The sequence below is a fragment of the Puntigrus tetrazona genome, chromosome 1, assembly GCF_018831695.1.
Source record: "Puntigrus tetrazona isolate hp1 chromosome 1, ASM1883169v1, whole genome shotgun sequence".
Taxonomy (NCBI): Eukaryota; Metazoa; Chordata; class Actinopteri; order Cypriniformes; family Cyprinidae; genus Puntigrus; species Puntigrus tetrazona.
In genome coordinates, this window is record NC_056699.1 from 16,418,594 (window position 1) to 16,444,765 (window position 26,172).

The 26,172-nt window shown below is 38.5% G+C and overlaps 1 protein-coding gene across 2 annotated transcripts in view; it reads right to left on the bottom strand.

Moving 5' to 3' along the window:
• Window positions 1-17,265, bottom strand: part of dachc (dachshund c) — a 42,322-nt gene extending 25,057 nt beyond the window's left edge. Inside the window, exon 1 of one of the 2 annotated variants that reach the window (XM_043248509.1) lies at window positions 16,119-17,265. In XM_043248509.1, the coding sequence (XP_043104444.1) occupies window positions 16,119-16,657 (539 nt within the window). In that variant the 5' untranslated portion in view covers window positions 16,658-17,265. The remainder of the gene's footprint in view (window positions 1-16,118) is intronic. The other variant, XM_043248498.1, reaches the window with a different exon arrangement.
• Window positions 17,266-26,172: the final 8,907 nt, after the last annotated feature.

A 26,172-nucleotide genomic window follows, 5' to 3' on the forward strand; every position in this document is an offset into this window, starting at 1 on the left:
CTAGAAGCCAGTGAGCTACTTGCACATTAGAAATTTGCAGTGTAAACATTTTTGTTAATTATACGGGAATGTTGTATTTTTGCTGCTTCGTGTCATTCACAAGATGGAGATAAGAAAGTTACGGAACGATTAGAAAGTACCGAGTAGACCTGAGGCTAGTTGTCAAACGGGAAAGATGTCAAAAGTGCTATATCTCAGGGTAATTATATGTTTTCAAATGCACTATTAAACAAATGTGTGTTTTCTCTAGCAGTGGTTTGCTATGCAGGCTTCAAAATGTTCTTACTACAACTTCTACTAATAAATTAGTACATGTAGCAAATTCTGTTTTCTAAACAAATTCCGGTTTATTTCTAATTTTTCACTGTATTTATTTCGGTAAACAATGAATAAATAAAACTAAAACCCCACTGGTATACATACATATAAAAATATATTTATTACATGTATATAAAACAAATATAACTGGAGTACGTTTTACAAAAAAAAGTGTATTTCTTCCTTAAATATTTCATATTTAATTCAATGCGTTGCTGTGTCCTTGTAATTTTGTGAAATGTACCATTTTTTCAGAAAATTGCATCGTTTAATGGTTTCAAACCATAAATACCATTTATTTCATGGTCCTTGAATTGTTTTGCAGTTTTTGTTGCATCAACTCTGAAAAGCCTATAATACGCTGTTGGACTCCCAGTGGAGCATGCTGTCAGGAACATCAACTTTTGTTCAATGAACTGTATTTTTACTCCCGAGCAATAATCGTGGAACAGCTTTTTTTTTTCCCCAAGACCTGTAGCCAAGGTTACATACAACTGACCTTCTATAAAAAATGTTCACTGCAGTAAAAAGCATGACAACTAGCTCCAGTCTCCCATATTTTTTAAATCAAGACATGGCTAGCACATACTCGTGCACGCATTTCTGTTCGGAGTTGGACTAATCTACTATGCATACTAGCATGCGTCAGTAAATACTCTCAAGGACAGACTTTTCTGCGATCTTCTGTACCCCCTCCCTTCTCTCTCTCTCTCTCTCTCTCTCTAATTAGATCACAGTGTAGACTCATCTCCCTTTTCCATAATCAGCCGATTTTTTGCTCATGTATAATGCATGCTGCGCACCTTGTTACCTGCTCCTGCGCATTCATGTGCAATTTAAATTTGTTGAGTTTACGTGCGCAAAAATCAGCCACGGCTCTCAGAAGCACACACAAATAACATCTGCATTAACTCAAGTCTTTATCAACCAAGTTCGCCTAATTGAGTCTGAAAGGGAGCGGAAATAGGTTGTGGTCCTATTTCACCTGTTTGACTCAGCGCGATGCACCTCTGATTGTCTTGGCTCTTGTGCATCTTTATTTAAACAGGTGTCAGGTTTTAAGAAAACCTTTAATGGAAAGCATTTACTCCTTTAAACCTTCTTTATCACATTGCTGAGCATTCCCGAAAAAAAGTCCTCTATTTGATGCAGATCCTTCACTCACACCTCCCCCAGTGCTTGTGAGCGCCAATCATCCTTCATAAAATATTAAACTCCCCGCCGTTTGCCCTTTTAAAATCTCCCTCTCTCAATTCCCTAATTGTAGTGTTTCTTTATCTGTCCACTGCAGAGAGTAAATAAATGAACAAAATAGCTATTTTATCACAGCGCCTGACCTTTGAAACGGGAGAGGATTATCACAGGTTTATTTCTCACCCCGTTCTCTCACCCCACACACACACAAACAAAACAGGAGTCAGGTGTGTGTGTGTGTGTGTGTGTGTTTGTTTTTGAAAGCGATGACTGCTGTAGTACATTGATGCAAATTTTAGTCTGAATATTTATTTATAAAAATAATAAATTTCATACACACATATATATATATATATATATATATATATATATATATATATATATACATATATATATATATACATATATATATATATATATATATATATATATATATATATATATATATATATATATATATATATATATATATATATATATATATATATATATATATATATATACACATTATATATATATATATATATATATATATATATATATATATATACACATTATATATATATATATATATATACACATTATGTATATATATGTATTAATTTAGATATAATATATTATAACACAAGATATATATACACTATATTTAAGTCTTAAGTAAGCAATTATATATAATGTATGTGTGTATACTTTATATACATGTGTACACTTGCATGTATTGAGGTGTAAAGAAAAGATATTATTACTTTTTACTTGATTACACCACCTGAGTCATAGCTTTTTTTGAAATATGAAACTAAAACAAACAGAAAGAGTGTATTTCTAAACCTAGATTCTTGAGTAATGACTAATGAACAGCATTTTATTTCAACTCATCCTAATACACATCTTCTTCTTTAACACACACGCGTCTCATCCGAGAGATCCAGGTAGATTTCATTCTGTCTTCCACCTTTCTATCTCACCATCACAAACAACCATCAGAAACCCACGAGGCTTTGTGTCTTATATCCACGCAGGCACGATCGTCTCCTGTCCGCTTCACGATATAACAGAAACTCCAAGAACTCCAGCTCTGGTGAAGGACTGTCTTCTCTCTTCCTACAGCCACGCTCAACGCCTAACAGGCTGACATTTTTAATAATTCCTAATGGGGCGATATTTTAATTAAACTGATACTGATGGAATCAGATTAAATGTGGTTAAGCCGTGCAGCGGAAATGACTCAAGAAATTCAAAGAGAGATCAGCGGATAAGGCACGGTTTTAACTCTCTCTCTCCCTGTATGATTCATTAACTGCGACCCCCTTCCGTTCGCAAAATGAAGAGTTTTTTTTTTTTTTTTTTTTTTTTTTTTTTTTTTTATCGCCGCAATTTTTCTAGATACTTCATTTGAGAGGACAGATGTGCACAGGAAACAAGACTTAAGATTAACACGGTAGTCTATGAAAGAGTGAGTGAGAAGAGGAGAGAGAGAGAGAGAGAGAGAGAGAACAAAAATGCAACGTACAACTCAGGGTGCCTTTGAGGACATTTAATTAAAATCTAATCCTGCATTCATTAAGGCTCACATAAATTAAGCTGTCATTCATAAGATTTATGGATTCTCATTTGCATACCACATACAATTCATCAATTACTGGGGTATGAAAGGGGCACAACCCCCTCTGGGCTGCCCACCGCCACAAACAAAAGAGGGGGGAAAACAGAGAGAATTAGAGGATGGAGGTTCTAATTCCCCTGTACGCCACGGACAAACATTCATATGTACTTTTCAATTATTACGTCCAATGGAAGCAGTAAATAGGGACTCGTCTAAACGGTGATGATCTGTGTCCACAGCGCACAGAGATAAGAGCAGGACGTACTGTATTTCACAGAGGAAACTGATTACTTTAGATTACAGAAACACAAAAAAGGAACTAAAGAGAGATAGATACCTCGATCCCTTATCTTTATAATAACTACCTGTTTCACTGTAAAGCTGTCGTTCTGGATAAGCTGGAGAAAACAAACAAATCAAAAACGAACGAGAAGCCGAGATGACCGTATTAATATTCAGGGTTAATGAAGCGGTGAATAAGAGAGTGTAGCGCGTGTGTGTGTGTGTGTGTGTGTGTGTTTGTGCACCCATTAGCACAGACGGACTCTTTCTGACAGGTGAATTTCATCAGGCAGGGTTATAAATAGTGGATTTGCCAAATGAGTTCGCACCTTTTGCAGTATAGAGGGTGTTTTGCTCATTTTAGCAAGCGTCATCTTGGACTTTCTCAGTTGGGGTTTAAAGTACAATTCCCATTCAGTAATATTAGCGATTTGATAGCGCGGATGCTATCCGAAGAGAGCAAAACTTGAGCGGAATAACGACTTTACTGTTTTTTGGTGGAACTGACACTGAAGTCGTTTCATAACAGATGACCTTTGAAGCGTTCACACCATTACTGAACTGAATTATAACCGAATTGAGTTTAATAATAACATTATCGTCTTCTAGAGCTGTTCGGTACACTGAAAACTGGTGTAGGAAACTTTACAAACACTGAAACCTCAAGTAACATTGAATTAAACGTGAAATTCTAAAATAATATTGTTATTAAAATGACTGCAGTCTTCAAAAGAAATCATATTTTACATTGGCTGAATCAAATTGGTTTTATAATTGATGTACTTCGCACTGGACCATTGAACTAAATTAAGCTGAACACACTGTAAAAAGTACTAAACTGCAAAAAGAGATATTTCTACCTGATTTTATTATGTTGGTGCAAATGAATGCGTTTAGGTTGATCCATCCGATATCGAATTGCATTTTATCTTAAAACTTAAGTTAGATTTTAAATGTTTTTGCAATCTTCTGTAAATCTGCTTTGAAGCTGAAATTATAATTAATACTTTTTGCTACACATGGTTATTTTCCTGTTTAGTACCGCGATCTGTATTGTCTAAAGTGCTTTGGAAATAAATGCGACGTGACTTGACTTGCCTCAAAAAAAAATCGTACGCTTGCAAACTTTTTTGCATTGCCTTACATCTAATATGAATTGAAGACAGCTTGAAACAAATGGAAAAACATTTAGACGGAACTGCACTTTGATGAAAAAAAAAAACCCCAGCTGAAAGGATAAGAGCAAACATCCTTTATTCTGGGCTCAAACAGGAAGTTCCTTCATGATGGGGCGTAATCTGAGCTCTTATCGCAGTAAAAGTCTGAACCCAAATAGTCCGCTGTTTGTGTTTGAATCTGCGGCTCTCTGTGATGAATGAAATGTAAATAAGTGTTGTGGCCCCCGAGGGGAAACGAAGAAAGAAAAGGAGAGAAAGAGACAGACAGAGACTTAACATCTGTCCCGAACACACTCACACACACAGGCACTTTAACATTCTTGTTCCCAAAGCATACGTGCGCACACACACACACACACACACACAAATACCCACATGCACAGGAAATAACAGGAATGGAAAAAAGCAGTACTGTAAACATGTTACAAACAGACTGCTTCCTCAAACAGACGTACACGTTCACACACAACAAACTCCAACAACATCAGTCAGCGAGCCGGTTAGGACTGTGTGTGTTACTGTGATATTCTCCTCGACGTGCTCCAGCCAGCCAGCTGGCCTTTACAAGCCTGTTGATGCTATAAACAAAAACTCATATCATACTAATAACAGATTACACACAATTACAACAAAAAAACGATTGATGAAATTGCACTTCATTTGCAAAGCTCCAGAGTTTCAGGAACTGTCTACTGTTGTGCGCCTAATCAGAGGAACGTGGAAATGCTCTCAAAATGTGTTGATGAGAAAGAAAAAAGCCTAATAAATGTTTTCAACTGAACGTAACGAAAACAGTTGTAGCACGTGGGGGAGTGTAACGGAGTCATTTAGCAGTTGTTGACTTGTCTTGTATGCTAGTAAATATGTACCATATGAAGTGAACCATTACACCATCTTGTCTTGCTTTTGTTGGACACGTTTAAAAACATGTCAGGGTAAGATGAAGTTCAACTAGTTTTGGGAGACTTTCAAACGATCGCCTTCTTTTGGTTAAATATGATCTGAAACAGTTAAAAAAACCCCACAGTTTTAGTCCGAGGTGTTTGTGGTCTTGTCTTGATAAGCTTGAAGAATGGGTTGCTTTTCATGGTTCGTTTTCTCTCAGATACATAGTTCTTACAAACAGAACGTATGATTTGTGACCCTAATGCTATAAAAGTGTTTTGTGGAAAGAGTCAAATAGCACGAAGAGAATACATTATCATCAAAATAATGAAGCGCACACCTTATGAACCGACTGCTTTTTCCTCAATGTGACTAACTGCTATGATTTGCATCAGTTCAGCGGTTCTCGGGTCGATTTGATCATACTGTAACCAGGGAACAGTTCAATCTCATCTCTGGCAGATGTTAAAAGGTTAATTGTAAAAGTCTATTTCTCCTGTTCAGGTTCTTGCACCTCTTTAATTTGCTGTTATTATTGTCTCTCATTACAGGAGAAGCCGACGGGGACCTGACAGGTGACATCCTATCATCAGAGGGAGGGTTATAAAGCTGCTACTCCGGATTACTGGAGGAATTTTAAGACCTATATAAGCCAGTATTTCCTTCGTGTTAATGCTTTAAGCACTTTAGGATTTACCAAGCAGAGATAAAAGAGCATATTTCCAAAGAATAAAAAAAAAAAAAAAAAAAAAAAGATGGCAGAGAGGCCGGTAAATATTCGACGCGAAGTGAAGGCGCTTTCTTCCTTCTCTCTCAAAAAGCAGCACGATTAGCTACTTTTTGAAAAGCAGATTTGAATAAATCGTCATTTCGGTAATGTTTGTTTTTAGTATTGGTTCGGGTCAAGCTTGCATATCAAGACCGATTGCACTAGTGTGCGTTTCCATGGTCTGAAACAAGAGTCATAAAGGCCAGTAACGCCTGCCATTTATAGGGACAGTATCTCAGCTGTGTACTCACCTCTATATAGGACATAATCTGAGCCGTGTCTTGTGCATATGTAGGTCATTTAACATCCCACTGCCTCTCCTCTCATCCCTTTGTCCTTCATACAATAAAAGTCCACAACAAAAATAGTAATTTTCACATGCTGGCATATAAATCACTCGCTTTTCTCTCTCTCAGTAGCTTTTGGCAGATATGGGCCGTGCGTGCGTGCGTGTGTGTGTGTGTGTGTGCGTGTGTGTTTGTTAACTTTCCCTTCTCACGGGGACCGTTTGAAAGCGCCGCCACTTTCTTTTGACCCTCGGTAAGAAGAGGTGTGTAAAAACACGAGGTGAATTCGACACAACCATTACGCGGGTTAATCTTTTCCTCGTTCCTTGGTATCCATTCTGTCTCCTTTTTTTAGCAACGGGTTGCACTGTGATCTCTCTATCTCTATTTTCGTCTGTTCTCTGCATTTTCGGGAGATGCAAAATTTCCTCCTCTGTCCTCTCGGCGCTAATCAGGTCACAGGCGTGAAGGAAGCTTTAGGCAAAACCTTTATGTGTTACTGCTGCATTATCCTGTTCTACTTAAAAAAAGAGTTACCTCTAAGAAGAGAGAAAAAAGGGAGGGAGAAAAAGTGTACGGCGCCGTAGTGGTGTTCACTTTCTTTTTGCTTTCCCATGCACTTTGTTTACACATAGCTTGTTAAACTTTTTCCCACGAATACTTTTGCCGGCGCATAATATTCTGGGCTTGACACAAGTTAAGATCATTCATAACACTAATACTACAAAAAATATTTAGACTTTTCTTTAAAGAAAAAAGCAAAAGGTTACTAATATGCATGCTCTTCAGTGTAAGTAAACAGAACAAATAATAATAATAATATTAGAATTTAATATGAAGCGTTTTTAAATGTAAAATGTATTTTATTACTGTATTATTTTACATTGTAATGCCAAAGAAGTTATTTTAGTATCACTCAGATATTAATATTTAAAAATATATATTTTTTTATTTTAATTTTAGTTCAATTTAGATTTTTTTATTACTATTTGCATTTTTACAATAATTGTCCACATTGTTTTGATTGATTTTATTTCGTGCATTTTTTGACTTTCCGGTTCTCCCCACTCTCTCCTGGCCGTCTCTGTAGTTTAATGAAACGGTTTTAGTCTACTTCCCACCAATGCACTTCACAAACAGCTGCATTCTACGCGGCCCGTTTCCTAGATACATCACAAACAAACACCGGCACAGACTGAGAACGCACTGCTTCTTGACTTTTGATTGGATCTAAACATAGCCTTAGCCGTGCCACGTTCTCCCCATGGTCTGGACATCTCAATTAGTTTTTGACATTTTTGACTGAAGAATCTCATTAGTTTCAAAGCCAGAGGGGTGAAGCTGCTTAATCGTGAAGCTTTGTAACACTTTTTAGACTCTAACTTCCTACAGTAGATCTATGGCAAAGAATGACAATTACTCTGATAATATTGAGATCAACCATGAAAATGTCATCTTTTCCCCCAAATGTTTAATGACGGTGTGATGCCGGTAGGAAAAATTAAAGCAACTTCTAACTACAATTCAGCTTTTGACACATTTAAAGATTTATTTAATTTTACTTTTTTTTTTTTATTTCACTTTACCTTTTCCATGCTTAAAAGGACATTTCGCCCAATAATGAAAACTGCATTATCATTTACCCTCATAACATTTTTATTCACCTTTGGAACACAAATAAGATATTTTTTAAATTCTCTTTTTATTTTTCTCCATCCATTAGAAATCCGCTAAACCAAAACTTTCACATATCAAAATGCACAAATAAACTGAATCATTTACAATTTATCATATGTCTCAAAATTTTGTGGTTTCGTATGTGGTTTGATGAATGCTTTTGAATTACGTCTTAAATAAATTCTCACAATTCACAATTATAGCAATGCATATTTGAAGACGTGATTATATATAAAGATTACTGTTGTGTAATTTTTTTTTGTTATTTTTAATGCATGAAAATTTTAGTTTAGTGTGTTCCTGAAGTCTTGCGTATTTAAGTTATGACATATTTCGTGTCTCGTTGTTGAATCGGTCTTCTGACTGACCCTAAAGTCATCATCACTTTAAAATCATTGTGAGAATCTCATGGCCAAACTAATACAACACATGTGGGCTTTTCTTACTAACGGTTAACACGCTGTTAATACTTTAACCTTGGTTAGTAATTAATTGTTTGGGAAAGCGTGAGATTTCACACTGTAGATCTGAAATCCCTGGATTAATGTTCTCATTTGCATATCTATGACTTTTTATAACGTCGGTGGAGAAATACAGCGGCACGCCTGAAGCATGCAACATGTTTCAGTGCTTGCTTGTCCAGCAGTGAAAAGCTCACGGTGTGAATCTGCTCTAATTGTATCTTTTTCCGAAATTATTACCCAAAAATACTAATTCTATCACTCACATCCATAGGTTAATCTTCAAAACACAAATTAAGGTATTTTTCATAAGACCTGTAAGATATCTCTCCCTGTCCATCCCTGCTGGTTCTTGTACCTTTTCTTAGTTCTTCACAAAACTTGGATTAAACCACTCAATTAGTTCTTTTTTTTTCAACTTGGCTAATTCGTATGAGTTTGTATGATCTCGCTCATAGGATTTTGTTCAATTTGATTTGGACGTGGTTAGGTCTAGGTCATCCGTAAATATGTGAGATGAGGTTTTTTTTAGTTACCCGGACTTTTTTTTAGTTACCGGGACAGAAACCTGTTGATTTTCCATGAAGCTCATGTCACATGCTGAGAAATGAACTGCAGAACATGCAGAAGTTACTTCATGCATGAAAAGCTAAATACCAAGTCTGTTGTGGAAGAACTTTCTTTAACAGCTTAAGAACTTTTTGCTGTAATGCAGTGTGTTTAAGCCGTTTAAGGATCAAAAAACACATTATTTTTGCACATACTGTATGTGTTCTGATTGGCCAGCTATCCAGTGTGTTGTGAATGATTGGCCACTTAACCCTACCCTAAATCCAACCGATAGTGTTACATGTCAACCATGCCATTTTAGTTAGCTTCTACTGCTTTAAGTCTTTTTTTATTTTCACTTGCGTTACACGTCGCTACTGCACATCAAATCTATTGGTTTACAAATCAACAGTATGGTAAAAGTCTTGTACTGTGCACGAAAATAAGCCCACAAATAAGCCCAATGTTTTTATAGTTTTGCAAAAATGCAGGCGGAGGCACATTATTACCGATAAGCCTAAAAGAAGAGCAGAATGTTTAAAGAATACACTGAAGCTCGCCGTGTTTCTACCACTTCCTGTTATTCGGCATCCAGGTGTTTTCGGCATTAAATTATCCTAAACCTCCCCTAATTCAATGTTTAAAATGTCCCATTATGAAGCAATCACAGGAAACTAACGAACCATTTCTGTCCTGTCCATCATCCTCTCTCATCAACAAGATCATCGACCATGTGTGTCTGTGTGTGAGACTTCATGATCAAACAGCCAGAACAGTGTGTTAATAATCAGACCGAGTCAAAACATCATGGTGGCCACGTACAAACAGAAAAACACACACACACACACACTTTAGATTTCCATGTGCTTCAGAGGGAGCCGGAACAGAGAGACTCCCTGAGGTGGAATTAATGAAAAACCCTTTCATGGAAAACTCATCAAGCTGAGAGAGAGAGGAGGAGACTGCTAGCGTGTGTATGAGAGAGAGAGGAACAGAGAAAGTAAGAAAGAGATAGCATGTCCTTGTGTGTGTAGTGAGTGGAGGGGGGGTCAGAGCGCGTGACCTCTCATTTCATACTTTAATTAAAATCTCCCCCTGACGTCCTCCTCTCTTCCACGCTGGCTCGCCTTCCCACAGAGGCCATCAGTGCCAGCGCGCACGCACACACACACACACACACGCACACACACACACACGCACACGCACACGCACACGCACACGCACACACACACACACACACACACACACATTCTTTCCTCAGCCCTCCACACCCGTACACAAACACACACTCCATTTGAAAAGACATGTTTACTCTGTCTCTAATGTCCTCCTGTGTTTCATTAGCTCTGTAACATTCTGTAAACACCAGGGGAACTTTCAGAGCATTGCTTACACCACCATTACACTGAATACACAAGAGAACTATCAGACGCTCAAACACATCATACGCAAACACATAATGGATCCAAAAAATGTCTTTTTGAGCACCCGAATGAGGATTTCGTCAATTAAGGATAAACCCCTTGGTACAATTTGTGTGCAAACGGCTTTGCTTACGATTTACACAGAGATCTGCTCGTGTTTTATGATTAAGGCCCTGTGAGTCCACAGACATCATATTTAACTTGTGCACAACATTGCGAGAACAGCTGTTATCAGAGTAATCCATCATTTGTTTTACAGTGTGTTTCACCTGCTCAGCAAAAAGAGAAAAAAACAAGACCTAAGCACCGTTATGTTCTAAAGACCAACATGAGTGTGTGTGCACCTATGAAGATGTGTTTTGTGTGTGTGTGTGTGTGCGCGCACATGTAACGCTCAGAGCAAGTGTCAACACTATATATTTCTCTATGTGTGTGTGTGTGTGTGTGATAAACAGCAGCTGGAGTTTCCCACAGATCAAACAGAACAAGAACAATAATGAACAAAGTGCTGAAACCCCATGATGAACTTTATGCCCAATAAAGAGGTGCTTTATGCTGATATGAATGTAACTCTTCCATTCAATACCAGACCACAACCACTTCAAGATAAACTCTAAACCTCATTTCAACATAAAAGAGTTATTCAGATATCCAGGCTGTTAGATTTAATCATCTCTTCAGATCTCAAATATGTATCGCGCAAAAGATTGTCTGTGGATGAAATAAAATTGAAAGTATCCCTCTTCACACTTTACAAATCTTCTGTGATGAACATTTTTTTTTTTTTATTTAAAAGTATTTTTAAATTGATACTGAGTTCCTGAAAAGAAAATCTTATGTTTAATTAGTCTGGCATGTTATTATAATTAAAGATAATTATTGTAGTGTCAGTAAATGTTTGAATATTAATATTTACCTAATATGTTTATAAATAATAATGAATTATATTTATATGCTTGTTTATCTCAGAAAAACTTTTCTGTCAAATCAAAGTCACATAAAATGACCAACAAAAGTATAAAAAAAAAAAAAAAAAAACACATAACATATAAAAATTATATGATTGAAAGCATTTTTGCAGAACCTCATAACTATATGACAAGGTCAAAAGTACCCTAAAATGCAATAATTTTACATTTAATTCAGGTTATACAAAGTCATGTGCTGCATCCCCAAACACATTAATAATACTAATTTAAGTAATTTTTTTAATTAATAATAATTAATCACCATTTATAATTCATTAATTAATAATTAATCATATTGCTCAATTTTTTATTAAGATGGGTTTATACATATGCACTTAAGGCGCATAGAAAATATGTTAATATATATTTACTTTTTTTTTTTTACATTTTTTATCCCTAATACAGTCATAATTTAACAGCAATATATAATTTTCTTTTTCTTATTTGCTTTTGATGTCCTTAGCAAGCGCTATCTAAGTGATTTACTTTGTGACAAATTCCTTGAAATGCACAGCGCGCATCTCAATAAACATTTAACAAGCCACGTTCTGTTCGACCGCGTCCAAACAAACAGCGCACTCGGCGCGCAAGGTGATATTTTCCAAACTCCCATCAATCCACCTCACCCCCGAGAGCGCGCCGTCTTACACTCGCACACACAAGAGCAGATGGACGCGCGCGAACACAATAGCGTCATAAAGACATCAACAGTATTTTAAGCCCTAGTTCGCTAACACATTTCTTTTATGATACGCAGCATGCCACTACAAAGCTATCAGCTGTCTGAGCAGCTGCATCGGCGGTTTCCAATAGAGTCACTAAAGCTTTGAGAGATCTGAACACACACACACAAAGGGTATCCATTTCAACCACACATGTACGACAGCCGACCATAAACTCCACAGCCGTACGTAATGATTGATATTGGAGGATTAAAAATATACTGCAGCCTTGAAAGCGTGGCAATCGAAACCTTTCGTGATAATACAAGTGCAGAAAAACAGCGTGGATGGATTACAGATCTGGTTCTGTGTCACACATTCACACACTCTTCTATTTTCCTTCCACTAATCCCTCACTCCGCACTAACACGCTGTGGAAGGGCCGAATCAAACCTCGCTGACTGATAGAGGCTCGAGTTACCGCTGGAAAGGACCTGAAGGTCAAGGGAAGACAAGAGACGTGCAGAGACGTCTGTTCGAGGTTAGTGGCTTTTCGTATGCGTGCAGGAGAAAGAAGGCGAAATGGAGAAACGAAAGCAATCACACTGACATCAATTTAATTGTCTGCGTATAATTTGCTGTCGAGGGTGCCAGCGCCGCCGCTTCGGGTATTTGTTTTGACTGTAATCCGTGGCCTTTAAAATGTCTCCGTTTCGAAGATCAGAGAAAGAGAACACACACTGACGCACTCCTCCGGCGCCGGGCATTCACGAGACTTGAACTCCGTGACAGGAAAATCTTCAAAAGACGCAAATACCCATTTTCGCAGGGCATTCGCGAAAAAGGTTTGCGCTAAGCTACGTCCGTCATCTCGCCTCCTCAAAAGGCGCACGCGCTAGCGAACACACGCGGGCCTGCACGGGCTCCGCTTCACAGACGGAGAGTTTCTGAGAGAAAGGTCACAACACAGAAGCCAATGAGTCGTGATGCGTCACGTCCGTTTAAGACTTTCTGGAAGTGAACGTGATTCTACGAATATAAATAATTCAGTAAATAAAGGCTGACTAAGTGCAGGAGAACTGTAAGAGAAGAGCTAAGCATTTTTTTTTCTACTATTACGAGCAAAAACAAAAACACAGCAAGCCAAACGCCGACATTCAAAACTTGGATGTTAGCGAATCAGCCCTTAAATAATGGAAAACATCGTGTGCAAGAGAAACCTATTGCGAAGTCTGTTGAGCGTTGTGAAGTGCTGCAGTAAATCAACTATTAGTTTTTATGCTGATCCAAGATGCGTTTTGTTGCTTCGAAACATTTACCGTTAGAATTTAGTCATAAAAGGAAACGCTCCTGGTGATGAATGACTCTGTAAAGCAGACAGACCAAGTCAGCACCTATGGGGCATTTTTTTCTGTCTGCCAGAAAAAGCTCATGGATTAGATGACGGTCAGAGAAGACATATCTTTTCAACAAAGACAAGCACTGAGGAAGCAGTCAGATTTGATGAATAACAGCAGTGTAGCTCAAAAAGGACATTGAAAGTTATTTGAGTCTCTCACAACATGGATGGGTGGCTTTGCTGTTTTAATTTCTTCTCCTGTTCACTAAACGTTGTTTTATGAAGCCTATTTACGGAAACAATAATGTGCCAGTTTATCAGAGCCTCTTTATCCGGTCGTGATGAGTCAAAGAGCCAAACTTTGACTCGGTATGAATCATTTCTCAATCAAAGAGCCACCCTTTGCACCCTAACCACGGAAAGCTACAAGACAAATATTTCATGAGGTAGCAATTTTGCATAGATTGGAATGGGTTTTAGAAAAAGAAAAACTATGAAGCATATGAACGAAAACGTATCAGTTGGGTGCGTCGGCCTCAATCTCTCAACTTAAACTTCTCAGTTAGGTCTTCAGGGAATTCGAGGGACAGAGGTCCAAGAGTTTAGCCCCCGCTGTCTGCCCTTGCTATCTGATCCGTGTTCAGCTCTGCCAAATTTAAAACATTAGGAGGGTAGAAATTGATTAAACAGTCATTACCAAGAGATGGAAACAGTTAAATTTGGAGTATTTGAGCTAGAGTTGGTCAGGGTTTGGACCCTCAGATGCATTTTTTATGACAAATAAGAACAAATTAGCAAATTGGAGGTCAGGACAACGGTCTGCTTCCCCACATGTTGTGATTCAAATTCCAAAACACATTTGTAAATTTGCCGATTAATCCTGAGGCAAAAAGTATTAATACGATTAGGATATAATTCAAAGTAGAGACAAAAAGGGCGGGAGGGCTGTTAGAGAGCACCCTTTTAAAACTGCCGCTCTAGGCAATATGAAAAATTAATTAATTTCTGCAGAGAATCAATTTCTATATTAGACACCGCCGGGGAGCGAGCGCTCAGGCAGGAATCAGAGATTCTAATCTCGTTCCAGTAACTTGTGTCACAAACGCTTAACATCTCCTCGCCAGCGCCAATGGCTGCCTAAATGTGCTCTTTAATAAGCAAGCGGCTATGAGCCGGTGTCATAAATTTGCTAACAGACCCCACGGTTTTGATAAGCAAACCTGTACTGTTCCTTCAAGCAAGGCTCGCTTTAATTGCTAAATAAAAGCTACAAGTACAGTTGTTTTTTTATTGTGAAGTGACTAATGGATCCGTGAAATTATGGTGTTGTTTGTTTGTGAAACATTTTTTGGGCTGCATTTCCAAAAAGCCGCATAAACTTAAGCTGATTGCAAAAATAGCAAGAAACGTTTAGGAAAAGGCAGCCCCGTCCGAATGCAGCGTCAGCAGCGAGCGACCGTTCTGTCATTGATTGGTTCTGTCTAGCGGGATAATTGTATTTCAGCTAATTTAGTTAATTTGTTCAATTCGATACGTGTTATGCGCGTTAAATTTGTTGCTTAACAGGCTTAACGAAATCTATTTAAAAAAAAAAAACGAGAAACGGTATTTTTACCGTGAGTATCGAAACTTCCGATACCTCGATATATCGATACGTCAGTATAAGGCCCGCCCACTCCTTGTCTCGAGCTCGCTCGCGCGCAAACGCGTCAGCGTGTTCGCCGTCACTTAAAGGTCAGATGAATTTGCGTTATTAACGGGTCAGTAAAGGGTCGCTGTTTTTAAAGCACGCGAACTTTGATGGCGGGAGTCAGATGCAGACGATATAATGACTTTTATGGCCATCTGTCTGAACTGTTAACGACATTCAGTGACTACCTGGGCTGATATAATTACGCCACGTTGTGAGTCACTGCAAATTCGTTGTAGGCGTTCAAATGAAAACTACAACTGGGAAAATCACGTGTCGTAAACAACGAAAGGCATCACACGGGTCCCAGAAGTGATACTCGAGGTGCATCTGATAGCTACCCGCGGGACAACCGCCGATTAACCTGTGAGCTTTAACTCGGAACAAAAGCAGACTAGTCCCATTAAATATTTATATAACAGACTAATACGATCTCTCTCCCTCTCGCTTTTCTATATCTGTCCCCAAAAGTGTTTGTTCACGCCCGATCCGTTTTAGAAAGAGACAAACAGCTACATTCATTGAGCCCGTGTATTCTTTTGGTGAAAAACACCTGTCCTGCCCAAAAGGTGAGTGCGGTGTGCCGCGTATCCAGTGCATTTCAGTATAAAAGTAACCTGATATGTGCCTAATTATCAAAGGCAAAGGCCAAACCGTTAAAACCAGGATAATAAGCAGATAAATGTGCTGCGCTCAGCAAAGAAGAGTCTGTCTGCAACCGAGATACAGCGCTGATAAGAGCTCGATAAATGCGCAATGTGCCAAATACTTCAAGCCAACTTTTTACAACTTTTCAAAGTACGCTCGCAGTATAGAAAAGCTCCGTGTTTACCTCGCATTGGTGCAGTCGTTATACAGAACCTCGAAGTCTTTTCTCGATATAAGTTTGCAGCGGTTGACTCCGGGCTGAATCGCGCCCAGTCCGCGGAGGACGCGAACCTGCTCCACGTTGCACACCACGGGCGTTATCTCCAGACGTTTGAGTTTAGTGTACACGGTATGCAGTCCGCCGACCAGGTGCTTGAGAAAGAGGTCAAACGCCTGCGGGAGGCAGATGAGCTCGCTGCCGTTGACCGTGAACGACGCGAGCTTTGCCCCTCGCACCTCGACCATTTTGCACTCGTTGTTTTGAGGGGTGTTTTCCACCGGAGACGGAGTGGAGTACACCGGTTTGTGCGGGAGACTCCCGACGGGGATGCCCGGGCTCGCGGAGGAGAGCAGCTCCGACCTGAAGAGGCTCGGTCCGGACGGGGTGACGGACGGCGAGGGCGACAGGGTCGCCGGGGTCGAGGAGTTGACCGCCGCGGAGACCGACATCGGAGGCGCGTGGGCCATCGGTGTCGCGGGCAGCAGCGCAGCCGGTGTGGCCATGATCGACACTAAATAAACGTCTTGGACGAGAGTTGCGTATCGCGGAAAGAAATGACTAAAACAACAAAAACAAGTCGAAAAAGTAAAACGAGCCGGGCGCGGGGAGGGAAACGAGATGTTGTCCGCGCGTCACGACATCGATCAAAGCTTGATAGTGACAGCGGGGATAAGTGAAGAGCTGCGCTGGTGCTCGGACGAGTCGAATCTGTCACATTGTGGTCCGGAGGAGGAGCCAAGAAACAAAGAGAGTTTGGGGAGAGACGCGGCGCGCACGTGCGTCCCTTTCTCTCGGAGCAGGTAGATCTGAGACAATGAACTTCGCGAGAACTCCTTTATAACCCTCGCAATAAAGATAAACGGACTGCGAGTTGAGCGTCTGTTTTTTTTTTAAAGCGATTGACTGTTGAGTTGGTGTTATGCAAGTTTGAAAGGTTACGAAGTTCATGGAAGGGCAGCCGTGGCTGTGTCTGTACGAGTTCACGCTCGAGATGGACCGAATAGCAACGGCGCTTCAACGGTTAACGGCGCTTTGTACGTGCACGCGGGCAAGTGATTAATTCGCCGCGTGAGAAATTCTGATGAAACAATATTGAAAGCAATTTAAATAAAGCTCATTTAAATGTCAATTCTCATGGTTGGGGCTTTACTATAATTGGCTATTTAATTAAAACAATTTTCACGGTCATTAATACAGCCCGAGCGTTGTAGTGCACTGACATATTTTAATTACATGGTATTAACAAAATTGATATGCCTTAGAAAGCACGGTGAAAATTTGAATAAGAAATGATTAAAGCAATTATACATCATCCCCTTATGGACATTACGAGTATCGGCGTACGACTGGTCAACGCTGAGAAACAGAATAAAACTGCGTTTGAGAGACCGGAGGAACTAAAAAAAAAACATAGGCTACTTTCTGTTTAGTGAAGAATCGTTTTCCAATTGTTACGTTATGAGGCAGAGCGCACAAAGAGACAGGATATAAAGCTTATACTGCCATCTATTGTGAAGGATTAAGGAAGTGAAAATAATTAAAGAGAAATGTCAACGACTGTTCGTTATTTGCAAACACCCCAAAGTGCTCCTGACTGCAGATCCTATGGTGTGTAAGGGTTCTCGACATTTAGCACCGCTAATCTGAGAATAAACACTTATGGTGTCTCTTGAGGCACGGAGGCATTCATCTCAATTATCAAAATGCACTTCTCAGAGGCATGGCGATATATCCCTGGTGCAGCAGGATCACTTACGGGCCCCATTTCGCTGACACTTACAGCCAGACGCTTGGGTTTCGTGACATCTTGCAACACGTTTCACAAAAAGCGTGGTTCTCCAGGAGCCCCTACGTATACACGCGAAGTTATCTGCCAATATTTTTAAGATGACCAGTCTAAACGATTTTACATGCATGGTCTAAGAGTTCACTTCTGCTTTCCATGCTATATTGTTGATATTGTTCACGTTCGCTGCGTTCTGTCAGATGTTCAAGAACTTTGCATCCACCTACATGAAGCTCAAGCTGTTAAACGAGTGGCAACAGCTCCGTTAAAAGTAATTTTATGCATTTCGGGAGGAATTGAACGCCGGTGTTTTCTTGTTAGTTTTAAGTAATTGGCATTAACTGCCTGCATCCCTCAGTTCCACATTCCTTTATTGAATTCGCTCCAGTGATTACAGCGGTTCCTCATTGACTTCTCTATTAGAGCTGTGGCCAGAGTCCATTCCCTGACCTTCTCTTCATCGATCGGGCCCGTTTGTCGCTCCTCTATTATAATGCAAAGAGAACATTTGTTATAATGTACATCCGATGCCTTTGCACAACTGCGATCGATGCGTTCAGATACAGAGCGTACTGTACGGAGAGAGACAACCGTGTGTATGCAATCTAAAATAGGACGATTCACACGCACGCTTATCGATTCCTCTGAGACGCGCTTAAATGATGCCGTTCTCTTAATCAACACACCTGCTATATCGACATGCAATGAGACCGTCATCATATACGTTTGAGACAAATCACTCAGATTCACGTTTTACTTTCTCTCATCCACCGTGTCAACCTTAACACCAATGTACAGGACGCGGAGTGGGAGGGAGTCAATGCCTCGATTCACACACCAGCAGCCTATTAAGACCAGCGACATCCATCAGCTAAAGCTGCCACACTTTCAGATGCACTGTGCTGGGATGGTCCCTGCAACAGCCCTGTAATTTAATTCCCCCTGCCATGCATACACCCTGCACAGCCACGTCCCCTGATGGATTAATCATGCCATTTCCACAAAGGTCCTTCAGAAGAGAATGGAGTTTGATGCAGCCACTGACGCTTGGTGTCATAACTCAAGCTCTGCCAAAACACCAGTGTCCTGTTTTCCTGAAGATGGATGTGGGTTTTGGGGAGCTGCTTTGAATGTCCTTCGTTAGATTAGAATGTATGGATTCGCGCTCAGCTTCAAGGATAAAGGGGAAAATCTGACTGTATAAATTCGCCACACTGCAAAAATCCTATTCTTCACCTTCAAATGAAACATTTATACTTCCTTGTTGGTTTTTAATATTCATACATCGCCAAATATTACAATTCTATACCGTTTTGTCTAATATAAATAGTTTTTTTTTTTCAGATTTGTTGAAGATACTTTTGAAGGCCTTATTAAATCCTCAGTGCTGTTAAATATATGAAAAGCAATAAATTATGCTGTTTGTTAGCAAATGTAATTTAAATCATGGCTCTCATCCAGAGGGAGGGAGCCAAAGGATGAGCTTTTCCGTAATAATATATTTTTTACTTCATTTAATTATTAATATATACATTTGAACATTCTGTTGGACAATGGGGGGCCTATTGATAAGAATCTAAATTATATCCAAAAATATGGCATATGAGCATGCACCGGCCCAGGGCTATGTGAGTGTCGTATTTCAGAAACATACAAAAAAAATGATGTTGTAGAAAGTCTTATTGTTAAATACAAATGTTGTTATAAAGCCGATATGGCACATACTGTGCTGCCTTGTTGCATACAAAAAGTTTTGTTCCTTTAGAAGACATGGAAATTATTCTACACTAAATTTGACTGTTTTTTTTAGTTTGCTTTGGTCACGCTTTATATTAGGTGGCCTTAATTACTATCTAAATAAAAAATAAGTACAATGTACTTATGTTCATATTGTATTGCAAAACGTTTCTGCTGCTAGTGAGGTACATGGTTGGTGGTGTGAGTAGGTTTAAGGGATGGGTCAAATTAATTACAGATTTACTACATATAGGTATTTTAAAAATGAGTACCATGTACGAATATGTATGTACACAATAATTGCATAGTACCAAATGCTTAATTTAAATATAAGGCAACCTAACATGAAGTGGGACCGCAGCTTTCTTGCTTTACAGTAATTTTTACAATTTTGAATTATGGGGATAAAGTCTAAACAAGCTGCATCATCCTAATCAATTACTGAACTCACTAAACCTGTCCAACATTAACATTTCTCTTTATAACATGTCTCATTTGCTTAAATTATATGCATGCATTTCAAAAATCTACTACAGCATGCACCCATTAAATCAATCAGAGTGTGTCGTGTGACCTGACCTTCCTCAAAGGGGTTGCTGACACACCTATTCCTCGTGAGACCTTGTTTTAGGCAGTGGACAGTGTCACGCTTTAAGATGATGTGTTATATGAAGTCTCGCACATTAAATGAATGTTAAACTCGCAGCCGATTCCAAGGAAGGAGGGGGGGGGGGTTTATTTAGGTATGCTAAAGAGATGCCCACCTCACATTGGAATTCACTCCAGCTTCTTGTAGAACATCACTTCCATGATCAAAGTCAGGGAGGGGAAAATATCTCTAGAGTGCCAGTCATGGAGATGAGATAGAGCAGAAAAATGCCTGACAGCACTCCTCTGTCAGCGCTTTAACACTTTTTTTTCTGTTTTCTAACAAGTTTTTTTTCTTTTCTTTTTTTTTGTTACAGACAAAATTAATTGTGGGGATGTGAGATGCCTGATTTACATTCATTAAAAGTCATCTCCAGAAGTCAAGTTCAGTTCCAATCAAATTTGGGTAATTATGCAGAACAAGATATTCCCCTAAGAGTTGAAAACTCAACTTTTTAAACATGTCACTCTCGATGAGCAAGTTTCATTTTAAATATACGCGAGGAAAAGGTGAAAAGGTTATTCTAAAAAACAAACTCCTTGACATATTACGTTAACACATCGTAACGATTACCTAGTGCTCAGCAGGTTAACCTTTCATTGTTCTTTTCTTCTGCTGCTTTATATACGGGTGTCACAATTCAGGTCAGTACACAATGCTGATCCATGATATGATACTCTCATGATACTTTATTATGTACTTTATTATATGATAGCATATTCAGACACAGATGCTGCTTTCTCTGCTTAAAAAGTGAATGAATAAATAAATAACAGAACTAAAGCTGGTTTGCTTGGTTTAACTGATTTAATGTGGTCTTGGCTGGATTAAGCTGGTCTTGAAGAGTACCCAGCTTTACGGATGTTTTATTAGGATTTATGCAACAGCTCTATTAAAAATAAGTTCTGCATTTTAAACTGCGCTGTAAAAAAAATCAGCTGTTTTACAAAAAAACTATTTGTCAGCTGTGGTTGCCAGAATAATTTTGTAAAAAATACATAAAAACTGTAAAACACATTTACTAAACTTTACAGTATAAAACTGTAATTTACAAATAAGAACATGTAAATTCAATAACGCAAACTGCTATTAAAATCAGATTTGTACCTTTAACATACTGACGACCACCATAATAATGCAGGCTGTAAAAGAGAAAGCCACACGAAGAGTCAAAGCTCATCACAAGCAGAAATACATACTAATATATAGAAGTCATTCACAAAACACCATCATGGTAACACACGGGACACTTAAATAATGCAATAAACATTCATTAAACTACAGAAGATGTAACATAAAGCCTGAATGTACATAATTGGTAAGAAAACCTATTAAAAACATCACTCTTTAAGCCAAGTACTTTCAAATGTGAAGTGTCCCGCAAGGAATTCTGGGAATATCAGTTTTTCAAATAAATCTTACATCAATTTGTTCTAATTACTTCCAAATCTGTGCAATTAACAGTATTTTACTGTAAAAATAAACAATAATTTATATTTAATTTCTCTTAGATGTTTTACAGGTTTTCCAAGATTTTTTTTTTTTTTTTTTTTTTTACAAGATTTTACAATTAAAATTATATATTTTTTTGCAACGTGCATTTCAGAAACAACACTGCCATACACTTTCTCTTTTTTCACAACAGAAACTTCTTATGAATGAATCACTTGACTGAATGATTCGTTGGCTCACTCTTAGCGACAGCCACTTAACTACACTGAAAAACCTCCACTACGATCTTTTTATTTAATGAACTGATTTATAATTCAAGCTTTACAGAAGTACTGAGCAACACATACGGCACATAGAGCATGCGTAATATCCCGTAGCTTACTAAACCTCACTGGTTAGCTCGCATTTACCACATTTGAGGTTCTCATTGTATGCAATATGTTGATTATTGTTTATGTGTGAATAAACACCAACATCAAATCTGTTAATCATATAAAGCAATCATGTCTCTTCAAAAGACTTTTACAATCTCTTTATTGATTTCTTGAACCATCGGTTTGGGTGAAGGGACTTTCAGTAGAGGGAGGGATAGAAATCTCTCAGGTTTCTTCTTGTTTTTAATTAAAGATGGAGAAAAGTCTTATGTGTTTGGAATGACAAGAGGATTAGTAAATGATTCACATTTTTTTAAAATAAGACATGAAATAAGTTAAGCAGTTATATTATTCATGCAATGCCATTTACAAAACATTGCTATAAAGCACTTATAGACACATATAACTTCAAATATTTGCTGTTCTAAAATACAAATATTTGTCCTGTGATTTTTCTGAGGTTTATCTCCTCTTTACCGTTCATTCCAGAGGTCTGTAACCTGTTTTGAGGAAAGACGCTTCCTTTAAAACGCACGAAACTGAACTTTTCCACCAACAACTTCTGTGACCTCAAAGGCAGTGTGATTTTTTATCCTTTCCTCTTGAGGCGGAGAGAGGGCGAGGGTTATTCATTCGTGCTTAGCTGTGTGTTGAGTTTGATGGATAAGCCTCATAAGCATTGATGCTAACACTCAGGTGCACACTCTCTTTCTCTCTCGCTCTGGTTCTTCACAGATCATAGAGCATCCTTTTCCTTACACTCGCTCGCTCTCACACACGCATTCTGCCCCTCAGACCCCCTGCTGGGTTCGCTTTCCACGACATCCATCAAACCTAAACAAGAGGGGTCATTCAGCTGGCAAATAACCTTCACTCAGCTACAGCGGTGAGCATGCTGCGGATAAAAGACTCGCTGCTAGTGAGTTAGGCCTTGGGAAGAAGTTCCCTTTTGTAGTGATGCTGGACCGGCTCCTGAAAAAAAATCACAACTACTACACAAATAACACAAACCATCATATTGGCCAATAATGTATTTTAAATAAAGTTAAATATAATCATGCACTTGTTATTTAGTTCAAATTAATTCAAATGAGTTACTAGAAGCAGCTTTGATGGCAGTGGACACCATTGACCAAATGGTAATGATTATTGGTTTATTTAGTCTGTTTATTAGTCTCTTTTGACCATGCTGTCACCAAATTGTTGTCTCAGAACATATTCGCGATACGTTGCAAAACTTTGCAACAAAGCATGAGGATTATCTGCCCCAAATTTGGTAAAAAATCCAAGTAATGCTTTACAGACATTGTCAAATTATGGCCCATGGTCATAGAAACACATACATTGGTGCAGCTGGATTTTTTAAGTAGACTTATAATATTTAAAATTTAAAGCAAAATTGAATAAAGCTGTAACTAAACTACATGACAGTTGAATAACTTCAGCGTCATCATCGACTACAAGTTGGAAAGTTTAAGTTTTCTACAGTTTAGAATAAATACAACAAGGGTGTAAAAGCAGCGTCCAACTATTTTTTTTTTTGCAAACTTTTAACTTCACTATAACAGAATGATTTGATAAACCATAATGATTCAATATACAATGTGTGTAAAATGGTCATAAATGGGTTTTCTCATAATGTACAATGTATCTGTTTTGCATATTAATGTGTTTTGAGGCAACATGTGCATAAAAGTGTAACAAATGTGATTAATAATTTATAAGATTATATATAAACAATACATAATATTTAATAGAAATTAGTAATAGTAATAGTAATAGTAATTTCTTTCTCTGTTCATTTTGTTATGTCTCCTAAAATGCATAAAAAACATGCTTTTAGTCTTGGTGTCCATACATGAGGGCATGTTTAAAATCATTGTTTTGTTCTGTAAAAGAAGATTATATTTTGATTTGAAGTTCCAGAAATAATTTGTGCAGCAATTCTAGACCAGCTGCACTTTATGTGAGATTTTAGATCGAAGACCAAACAATAGAGAGTTGTGTTGATTAACACATAACGTGACCAAGACATGTAGCGCTGCTATTATTTTTCAAAGATTTGCAAATGAAAAAACTGTCAGAATGAATAATTAATAATTAACTTTCACGTTTTTCCGAGCAAATGCACAACATATGCTGTCACAATGGCTGTCTTGACGAAAAATAAACAGTTAAGAACATATTGTCTGCATGTCAGTATAACGGGTCCATGCCTTTCTTATTTTAGACTAATGTTAAACAATAAAAAGAAAACCTTTTTCTGAGAATCGCTCAGTAACTGCAGCAACTTTTAATAGGTAATTGTAATACTGTTTATTGTCTAATGGTCTCTATGAGGACCCCTCTAAAGATGAAATCCTAGAACCACCCCTGGCCAACACCCAGACTTTTGACTTCAGAAGATGGAAGAAGAACTAACTGGTCAATAGTCATAGAAAAATGATCAGATTTTACCAGATTCTTCAGTTTTGTAACTAAGGAAATTCGATGAAAACTAGTTTTTCAGCTCAACAACTGACTAAGACAGATTTCCAATGAAGATATGTAAAGCTGGGTAGTCAGCAAAGCAATGGAAATAAGTCCCAATCTTTCTAAAAATGTGTCTAAGAAGCAGTAAATAAGTATCAAATAGGCCCCAAGACTGAGCCTTGGGGAACTCCAGCAGTAGCATACGACTCTATGCATTGCACACTATGAACTGCTTATAGTCTGAATATGAATATATGGATTTACAGAAGTTTTGGACAGTATAGTTGTAACTCCTGTAAAAAATGTTTGTATTTCTGTGAAAAGCGCTGCATCTTTTGAGCTGTAGCCTAATACGTCCCAAGGCGATGTACAGTTGTTGGCTGCATTTTCCGGGCCGCATGGATCTTGTCACGTAAAAATAATTTAAATATAGTCATGCGTTATGCATCTAAAGCTCTGTGTGCAGTAAAACAGACCGGGCCTGATAGAAAATGACAGGTTGCTTCTGGTCCTGTCGACAATAATATATGACCCACTCAAGCCTGCAGAGAACGAGTTCGGTAGCAGATCAAATTCATGAGGCCTAAATATCATTCCATCCACTCTAATTAGACAAATAACGATGTATTAAATGCTAAAGCCCAATTGAGTAATCCCTTGAGGGAGCAGGTCAATGAGTCACAGCACTGGGAAGAGCACACCAAACATCATCAACATCATCATCATATTTCCCGTCTAAAGTAGTAGCTCTCGAAGATGTATTTTTCTTTTAGCAGAGCCCCTGATTCAAATGAGCACGAGGGCAGAAAGCATTGTATGATTATTAATGGCCGAAGATTACGCGTACGGGGGTGAGGGATTAGTTTAGCGACCTTCACAACACTAATTGAAACAAGTATGGAGACTCGGCGGCACTGTAATCAACTAAAACACGGGACCATTAATCATTATAAATAGCGCTGTCACAACACGAGCATTAGTATTATCAAGCCCTTTTGTTTGTCTAGTGGGAAGCTCGACTCGGACGCGCGGTAAATGTCCGGTGCGGAGGTTAATGAGAGTCGAAGTGGCATTTAAACGGCGCCGCTGATCAAACGGGCTTCGAGGTGACGCTCCTCGCCTACGTTCATTTGCAGCTAATGGGAATTGATGCACTTCTGATGAAGTTAGTAGTAACAGGCTCGACATCCGGAAGAGTTCAAGTCTGACGGACGCAGAGCTTTTGTGACATTCCACGCGAGAGGGTAAAGGATATTATTAAGCGTGAAAGAAAAGTAGGCTACTTTTTGTCTTAGAGGTCTTTTGGCAGGTGTGTGTGTGTGTGTGTGTGTGTGTGTAAGGCGTCTGGGCATAGATTAATCAACGCCGGAAGTGACGTTGTAATATGGGTATGTGTGTTAAATCTCTACACAGTTGTCACATTGAGCTTTTCACAGAATATGATCTTCATCTTAAAAACAATACCACAAAGATTCTGGTAGCCTAATAAGTTATACCACCTCTGAGCAGCATTAATGCCACTTTAGAAGCGCTTTCGTCCCACCTTTA